The following is a 9,893-nucleotide window of genomic DNA, read 5'->3' as shown; positions in this document are numbered from 1 at the left end:
ACTCCACACAGAAACGCCAACTGAGCCGAGCTTCGAACCAGCGATCTTCTTGCTGTGAGGCAACAGCACTACCTACTGCGCCACTGCCTCGCCTGATGAACATTTTGATTTTTTAAAAAAAAAGTAATTCTATTTACGCACACATTAAATCTATTCCATCTTGCTCTCATTAATTTAATTGTTTTCAATGTTTGCAATACAAATAATAATTGTTGGACATGCCAGAATCGTACATTTTCACTCATAAAAAATGAGACAGGGCCTGACTTGAGGAGCTTGTCATCCTCAAAAAAAAAAAACATACAAAAACAAGCATGTAATTATACAATTCAATGCTAGAATGCATCCTTGATCACTGTCAGCTTTTCCTCCATGGTCATAACCTTAAAGGTGTACTGCACACATTTTATGTTAAATTTAATGCAAATGTGACAGGACTGACAGCAACATGGGGACACTTGTAAAATTATTTGTATTATATATTTATAGAATTTATTTATAATTTCATGTTTTTAATCAGTTGATGTAAATGATAACAACTTAAACTTGATATTTCTGAAGTATTTATTTCTAAATAATTGTTTTTAGCATAACAAAGCTATTAAAGCTGGTTCAATTAAGCTGAGAACAAATACAATCACAGGGTCTCTACATTTATGAAGTGGTTTTAATAAAGAAAAATAAAATCTGGGAACCAAATGAATGACTTATTCCTTTACAGAACAACTCACAGAAATCAACCTTCAGTCCATTTTAGACATACTTTATATTCACTGCATTTATGTTTTTATTTCAGGTATATATACACTTTAGGTATATATATATATATATATATATATATATATATATATATATATATATATATATATATATATATATATATATATATATATATATAATTTAATAACACGTAAAAGAAATACTATAAATCTCTATACAAACTAAAAATTTAAAAACATAAATGGAATCATTAATAAAAAATAAAGAAGATCAATACTGATCAAAATGGCTGTTTTACAAAGACTTAGATGCGTAAATATGAATGTGTTAATATTATACGATATATGCATAAATATAAGTTGTAACTTAGCCTATTTGTTTTATCCATAATAAATACAAATTCTTTCCCACAGAATGTTTACATGTACGAATATGAAAACAACAATGTACAATAAGCTTGATAATATTTGCAGAGTAAACATGTGTGCAGTATCTTGAATTAATTTGAATAAACCTGTTTAAGCTAATATATTTTATAGGCAACATCCAAACAATAAGTCCAAAACAAATTGTAATCGCTTATTTTACATGAGAGCTAACGTAAATGTTTTATTGAATAGTATTTTCCGTACAATAAAAATAAAGAAATCTTTGTTTTGTCTGTTGATGAATGAAAAGGTTAAGTTGATCACAGCAGCCAGTGAGTGTTTGTTTGTACATCCGGGTGATTCCAGTGACCTTGGGTTGGTTGTAAGAATCATGGCGGCTCTCGTCCGAATAAGTTCTCTCTGTCATAGAGGTGTCAGCCGTAAGTTTGTGTGTTTTCATGTAGTTCTTGCATTCGGCTCAGCATGTGTCGCAGTTGTTTAAAGCCTCGAGGTCGTAAGTAAAGAAATCGGTATCCAGTAACGCTTCATGTGAATCGCATCACGCGTACTGTGTAGCTAGCTAGCATGCTAACTTAACCCTGTCAAACAGTTTTCATGATTATGTATTTTGGCGTCTTTTAAAATGAACTAGTTAACACACTACTTAAGTATAACATGTTTCTAAAACATTCTTGTTATATGATTTTCACAAAATGACGTCATATTAATGTCACGCATGTCATGCTCTTATATGTGTATTTATCAAGGCTGTAAATAAATGTCATTCATGTAATTTATTCATTTATGTGTGCTGATTTTTAAATGCACTGCCGTCTAAGTATTGAATGGACATAACTGACATCTTTAGTTATGCATTCACGTTAAATTTATAACTTAATATGTACTTGAAATTACATATTTTTATGATTTGATTATTCATGTATTGCTTGTATTTTTTTAAATTCCTCTTACTTTCCACAGCTCTGTTATTTCGCCCTTCGTCTCTCATCAGACCTTTGGCCGTACAGCAGAAGGATCATGATTGTTCGTACTTGATATCAGCAAGGATACATGCTACTCCTTCCAACTATGGTATGTGCTTTACATTTTAAATGTTTGATTATCAACGACATAACTGAGGACCAAGATTCTTGTTTTATTTCCATTTGTTTTATCAGCCTCCTATATAATTGGTGGTGCTGTCGATTTGGACTAGAGACTTGTAATATTTAATTACATTTATATGTGTAACTCTTTTCTTCATGATAGTAAAGTATACGAGGATTCATGTGCATCTGCAGTATAACAGTAGACGGATACGTTTTGAATAGTTCTGAATGTCTGAACAGTCCATTTTTGTACAGAATAAGATATGACCACTTGTGAAGAACAGAATGGTTTGGAATGAAACTGTTGTAAAACAGAGCTATAGACTAAATATAGTAAAGCTCAAAGGGCAATTTCTTTTTCTTTGGCTTACCCAGCACAACCTATTCAGTATAGGCCAGTGTATCAGGATGTGCTTAAGATAGTTTAAATAACTATTTTGTTCCTTTGTTGTGGTTAAGTTATTAAACTGCATAGAGTTTGCTTTGACAAAAATTTTGATGTTATATATTTGTTTGTTTTTATTAAGCGGGTTCTGGGTCTAAAGCTGCAACCATGCACTGGACTGGAGAGCGGATCCTGAGCATAGCTCTTCTGAGCCTGGCACCTGTTGCGTATTTTTGCCCCAGCCCTGCTGTTGACTACTCTTTAGCAGCTGCACTTACTCTACATGGTCACTGGTAAAACATTTTTGTTTTTAAATGTTACTATTGCTTGATGATATTTTATTCTACTCTCTTGCTTTATTTTCTGAAACTTGAAAGGTAAAAAAGATTGTCCATAAATCGTCACCGTAGAATTATAAGGTTTTATCTGACATTTTTGTCAAAATTGAGTTATTGACATATTCTTATTAAATTACAACTTATTTACATTATGGGATGTTTTTTTATAAGTTGTTCACATTTTAAGACTTTCTGTTTAAAAAACAAATGCTTCACACATACTCTTTGCTATGGAATGCAAAAACTTTGAAGCTCAATATCTCAAAATCCTTCAGAACGCAGATAGAACCTTATATTTCTAAGGTGACGAAATGTTATTAAGCAACCAACAAACAGGAATGTGCGCGCATCTAGGATTCTCAAAGGCAGGGGCTTGATCAAAAACAAACACAGTGGCAAAAGATCAAAGAAAACCGGCACACTGCCACTTTAGCTCTCAAAAATGTTTTAATGTAACAAAGTTTTGACCCACATGGTCTTCATCATGAGCTTTTTTACTTTTATCTCCTCTACTACAGCACACATGTCAAAAGTTTTAAGGGAAAAAGTTGCAAGTTTTAAAATTAAATTTGCCATCAAATCCTATTTGATCAGCAGTTTCTTTTGTGCTCGACTAGATGGTTTTGTGTTGTGCTCCACCAAGTCATGTTTTACTGTAACCTCAGCAAGGCAAATGAACAAAACTTTCATTGGATGTCCAGTTTATAATGTAGTGCAGGGGTGGCCAACCCTGTTCCTGGAGAGCCACCATCCTGCAGATTTCATTTCAGTTGCAACCCATATCAAACACTACTGCCTGTAATTATCACGTGGTGTTCAGGTCCTAATAAATTGGTTCAGGTGTGTTTGATATTGGTAGCAACTGAAATCTGCAGGAAGGTGGCTCTCCAGGAACAGGGTTGGCCACCCCTGATGTAGTGCAATAAAAAACAAAAAGAAGAGCTCAAGACATTAAATGATGCTTTTATGACTGGTTCTTTGGCTGCATGCTTTTAGTCATGAGGTGTTAAATGTCACCAATAATCATTTGCAATAACTGTCACAGTCTGCACGGGCCATAATAATGTTTTTTTTGTGGTATAAGTCTAAACAATGAAAGTAGCTTTTGTTTATGCTCTGGTAGCTGCAAAAATTCACAGTCTGTGTGGGTTTGTTTGTGTTAGAATCAGGACTGGTTTCTATTTCAAACCAAATTACAACTTCAGACAGCAAAGCACATATCATGTCCGTATATATATATTTTTTTTAGAAATGGACATATGTTATCCACAACATCTCCCATGATGTATAAGAACTAGGTCAATTGCTTAAGAGTATCTGGTCTTTTGTGACCAAATGATTGAAAAGGTATTTTCGACTTTCTTAAAATCTTTACATCTGTGTTTGCTGTTGTCCACTTCTAAACAAATTAACATAAATGCATCTTAATACCAGGCAGGCGTAAACAACAGGTCAGTAGTCTAGTTTGTTTTGCTTTCTAGAAAATATGGCAGGTCAAGTTTTAATTTAACATGATGCTTATTATAAATGCATTTTGGGTACTGATAGCTCAGATTTTAAGTATAGCTGAGCATCATTCAATAAAATAGTTTCTCATGCAAAATGGCACTGTCTTTAAAGTTAATTCCTAGGTGGCTGTAAAACTCTTTATGTAAGGATTTATCCTCGCCTTAGGCATAAGCACGCAAGGCCACACTTCTAATTTTAGTTGGTTACATTAGGGTCACATGCGCACATATTGGAGATGCACTTATAAATGTCAAGAAAGTTCTTAGCTGATCACATGATGATTATTTAGAATGATAACGGCCCATGCCTATAGTTTGTTGGTTCTACCTTTTATGTCTTTTTTAATGAATCAGAATTAATTCCTCGGTTTTGAAAATAAATTAAAATTAGGCTTTTATTTTTAGCAAGGTGTTTCAGAGTATCTGGTGTCAGTCATAAACGCAAAAAATATATTGCTCAAACTCTGTCATCATTTACTCACTGTTCACTGTTCAAAACTTTTTTTCTATTCTGTTGAACACAAAATAAGTTATTTAAAAAAGATTTGGAAACCAGTAACGATTGACATCTATAGTATTCATGGTTTCCTCTACAATAATTCTTCCACAGCGGGGCTCGACTACATTACAGCTTCTCATTCTAAACCTTGATGTTGTGGGTTTTCAAACAGTGGGATATGATCACACCAAAATGTATTAAAATGTAAGTGAATTAAAACAAAGCGCACATTTCTGTAATCTTAATAGTGCTGTGCATTATTTGTTTAACCCTTTAAGGTTACATGCTGGCTGACTAAAAGGGCTGCGCAATGCTTGAGGCCAGCAAACATGACTTAGCTTTCAGTTATCAGAAACACATTTCCATAATTCTACTTTATTTATAGATAAAAGGTCTGTGGTTCTGCATACAATTACTTTATCTTGCTGAAGTTTATGGCCGTTTCACTTTACTTCAGGACGCATCAGTGCCACTTTGTAGGTCTATTGGAGATTAAGGGTGTCACGATCCTCCAAATCCTCGATTCGATTACATTTTCGATTCTAAAGGCACGATTCGATTTTCGATTAAGAATAATTAATTAATTAATGACCAATTAATTATTTGTAGCCTACCGTTTAAACTACCTGACCTGCATGGTCTTTGTTTTACCCATAAACAAATCATACAGTAAAAGAATAAACGCAAGATACACACATAATTACCACCTGTCAATCACTTTTTCTGCGGGACTCGTGAATAGGCAGTGATCTGTGTCGTTATAATGGCGTCGGTAAAAAAGACGCACAACCAACAGGAACCAGCCAACAGTATCTGATGTGTTCGCTAAAATGACTAAGTACAAGTGAGTGAAAGATTGAAGCAGTCTACTGATCCTCTGACTGCCTGAACCCGCTGTCTCGAGCCCATGGCTGTGTGTGCATCTGTGTGTGTGTGTCAGAGGTAGAGAGGAAGGAGGGCTGCTCAGATATGCTACACGCCACTGTGGATGTCAAATCGTCATTCTAAAATGCCATTTAAAAACAAAGACACTGTAAACAGGGCCTGAGTGTGTACTTTTCACGAGCGGATTTGCAACGGGGGCGGGCGGAGGATCGCGATGCCGGTGTTGTCTATCGGACGAACTCTAATACGTACATAGCAGAGCTTGCAAAACTGTGTTTTTTTTGTCCACAACACGAACGTTGTCAACATAACTCACTGGAAATCCAAAATGCTTACACACCGGTGACTTCATTGAAAGAGGAGAGGATTGGACGGGTCTAGAAATCCCGGGTCAGGACGGGTCTCCTGCTTCTGCAGTTTAACAAGCACTTCAACAAGCCTGTTTTTTTCCCGCTTGGCATGCCAAGCTGACGTGACATGGGGGCGTGGCAGCATCAACGATTCTATTTTTTGATTCGATAATCGAAATTGAGCATAAATTTCGATCGATTTCGATTATAAATCAAAATCGTGACACCCCTATTGGAGATGTTCATAAATATTCCTAGCAAATCTAATGAATGTCGAATACTTACTCGTTGCATAAATGCACTGAATCTCATTTCAGCAGCATTTATTTGAGAGCGCGCAAGAAAATCTGCGCTTGAGCAGCATATATTCATATTTGAGGCCGTGCAAGAAGTTTTTTGCTCAGAGAAAATTGTCGTGCAAGCAAGGAGGTTTGTATGCTCGTATAAAATGAATGCGATCTCGACTTGTAATACTGCGCTCATGACATTTGTCATTGAAATATCGCCATAGGTAATTGGAACATCCGTCTAAAAGGCCTGACACTACAGCTGGAAAAATTCCAGAGACGCTGATTTTGTTTTTTCAGCGATTTATCGGTTTACAACATTTTTCAAAATATCTTGTCTAAACTCAAAAAAGTTTGTGACAAGTGAAGGGTGAGTACACGTTGACAGAATTTGAGTAATAGGTTTTTGGTGAACTATACCATTGACTGAAATCTGAAGAGAACGATTTCTCAACTTTTTAAATCTCAATGATGTTTTTTGTTTTATTTCAGATGATACACTGGTGCATCTTTAGAACATTTTCAATAATTTTTGCGTTTAAATGTTAATTTCAGTTGGAAATAAATAAAAAGCTAACAAAAGTCTTAGTTAAAACATACTTTTGGTCATGTTTGAGGATGAATGTGAAGAGTTATTATAAATTATTATGCAATTTTTATTTCTGTGCTTATTTTTTCGGAAGTTTTTCTCTGTTAAATGGATATGAGTTGGTCACTTTTGTGCACATGCATGTCTGTCTGTACCTTGTATTCTTATGTTTTGAAGACCAAATGTGCCCATGTGCAAAATGGCTCATAAATCACATCGAATTAAGTATTCTGAAAATGTAAAATTACAGATTGTTTCCGGTTGGGTTAGAATATACAGTTTAAGTACAGTATAGGCATGGGCTGTTATAAGATACGGCGGTACGATAACCTAGGATAAAAGTATCACAGTGTCACAATATCACGGTTTTGTGATTACTGCTCTAAAATATGGTCTTTTTAAATGTTTGGGTAAAAAGAACCTTTTTCCCTATTGAACAGAACATATTTTATTTTAACATTCAACATATTTTGAAACCATAAACATGTCAGGCTAAATAATTAACTTCAGTCATTAACTTCGCTTGTCTTCTTCAGTTTCAAAAACACTGATTTCTTTACAATTTGAAAAGGCATGTTTAGATATCTTTCCTTTTTGGAAATAAAGTAAGTCTCTTCAGGTCTATAGCATGCTCGATATTAGTTTATAAGAAATGTGTTTTTTTTAGATGTTTCCTGATTCAGAGACTAATCTTAGCTTTATATAGTAGATTGTTCCAGTTTCAAATTGGTTACAGGCAGATGTTTTGATTCATATGGCAATATATTTGATGTAAATTTAGTATACGTAGATATCACAGTGCTGTTACTTAAACAGTCCCTCATAGGGTTTGCAGTGATTTATAGAGACATGCTTCAACACCTGATTGTACTTCAAACCAGCTAATGGTGTGTGTGTCAGATGATTTTACAGAACATGCTTAAGCGGAAATTCATCGTTCATTCATTTTCTTTTCGACTTTTTCCCTTTATTAATCTGGGGTCACCACAGTGGAATGAACCGCCAACTTATCCAGCATATGTTTTTACACAGCAGATGCCTTTCCAGCCGCAACCTATTACTGGGAAACATCCATACATACTCATTTACACACACACACACACACACACACACACACACACACACACACTTATACACTACAGTCAATTTTAGCATACCCATTTCACCTGTACTGCATGTCTTTGGACTGTGGGGGAAACTGGAGCATGCGGAGGAAACCCACGTGAACACAGGGAGAACATGCAAACTCCACACAGAAATGCCTGCTGTCTCAGCTGAGGCATGAACCAGCGACCTTCTTGCTGTGAGGCGAACGTGCTACCCACTGCGCCACCGTGTCGCCCATTCAACAATTCAATATTCAAAACCAATAAAAACATATTTATCATCAAATCTCTAACAAAAATGACAATGACAGTGTTATTGTTTAAAGTACAGCAATGCATATTCCTGTGTTTTTTTTCTTAGGGGTCTTGGCCAGGTTGTGACAGACTATGTTCACGGAGATGCTAAAATCAAGATGGCTAATGCAGGCCTGTTTGTTCTGTCCACTGTCACCTTCGCCGGCCTCTGCTACTTTAACTACCATGACGTGGGCATTTGCAAAGCGGTGGCCCTCTTGTGGAGTAAATGACTGGACTGAGACGAGGATCTGCGTTCACCATCAAAGTTCCAGCTTATTGTACATTATATGTAACTTCTATGAATATATAATTTTTGACAACATGGTGTCGATTTGCAGTTGTTATTAATTGTAAATGCTGTCAGAACATACTCAGCTTTTACGTAAGATGCGAAATCAGTGTTTCAGATGCGGAAAAACTTGTTGTGGCTTTAAGACGTTGAAAATCACTACGGTTGTAATGTTAAGATTCAAACTCATTTTTACAGGAAAAATGATCAGGCAATAAATGTTTTGGCCATATTTATTGTATAATGTCTTTTTGGTCACAATGAAATATCTTGACATCAGGGAAAGTAATGAATTATGGTAAATGACTCCTCGTGTAAACGGCACATTGTGTTTGTTGATTCACTGATGGTAAACTGATCTTTTATACACGCCAATCTGATTGTTGTAGAGATGCTTACATTTTCGCATGGCTTAATATATAGCAGGTATTAAACATTACCTATATTTATAAGTCCATCATTAATGAACAACATATGGGTTATTGTCATATTGACAGTATTTCAACGTAACACTTTGCATGGCTGTCTTGCTCAATTCTGCTCAAATAAGTAACCATTTATAAAAGACAATTTGTTATTGGATGTGCAATTTATTTACTTTTTTGTCTTAAATAGATTAGATGTTTGCAAAAATTATTGCAATGTTGTTTGCAGTAAACTGTGAGCTTTCAGTGTATAATAATGAAAAAGGCAAATCTAAATGATTAAAGTGAGTTTGGAATCTAAGGGAAATGATTTTGCTAGTCCTGTTATCATGCGCAGACATGGTTGTGAGGCTGGCTGCACTTGTGCCTGTTTAAACTGCTATGGAAATTTGTGTAAAATATTTTGGGTTTTTCTGCTCATTAAAGCTTAAAAGGGTAGAATTGTGCACTCAAGAATAAAGGCAGTTTTTTTTGGTTTCTTTCGGGAAAATGGATTTTCCATTGTACTGTGTTATGTAAGAAGAGAACCGATCAGAGTTAAATGTTCACTTTTGGTGTCAATTAGGCTGTTCATACTAGCACAGATCAGATGCTTCAATTTACAAGTATTTTTAAATATATATATATATATATATTTTTTTTTTAATTAAAAAAATTATTTATTAATGTTATAATTAATGTTATCTAAGGTTTCTTAAACTTTTTTCTTTCTATTTCAGTTTTTACTGTGAGGTATTG

General features: G+C 34.9%; 1 protein-coding gene across 5 annotated transcripts; it reads left to right on the top strand.

Moving 5' to 3' along the window:
- Nucleotides 1–1,446: 1,446 nt before the first annotated feature.
- On the top strand, nt 1,447–9,604 carry sdhdb (succinate dehydrogenase complex, subunit D, integral membrane protein b). 5 transcript variants are annotated; one of them, XR_015508522.1, is made up of 4 exons: nt 1,447–1,528; nt 2,070–2,180; nt 2,725–3,437; nt 3,812–8,962. XR_015508522.1 is itself a non-coding variant. In XM_087282792.1 (4 exons), exons 1-4 carry the CDS (start codon nt 1,572–1,574, stop codon nt 8,669–8,671), a joined length of 459 nt encoding a protein of 152 aa, XP_087138918.1. In that variant the 5' UTR covers nt 1,447–1,571; the 3' UTR covers nt 8,672–8,962.
- Nucleotides 9,605–9,893: the final 289 nt, after the last annotated feature.

The sequence above is a fragment of the Danio rerio genome, chromosome 15, assembly GCF_052040795.2.
Source record: "Danio rerio strain M-AB ecotype USA chromosome 15, GRCz13ab, whole genome shotgun sequence".
In the NCBI taxonomy this organism is placed as follows: domain Eukaryota; kingdom Metazoa; phylum Chordata; class Actinopteri; order Cypriniformes; family Danionidae; genus Danio; species Danio rerio.
Note: the sequence above shows the minus strand (reverse complement) of the source record. Positions and strands in the feature narration are given on the sequence as shown.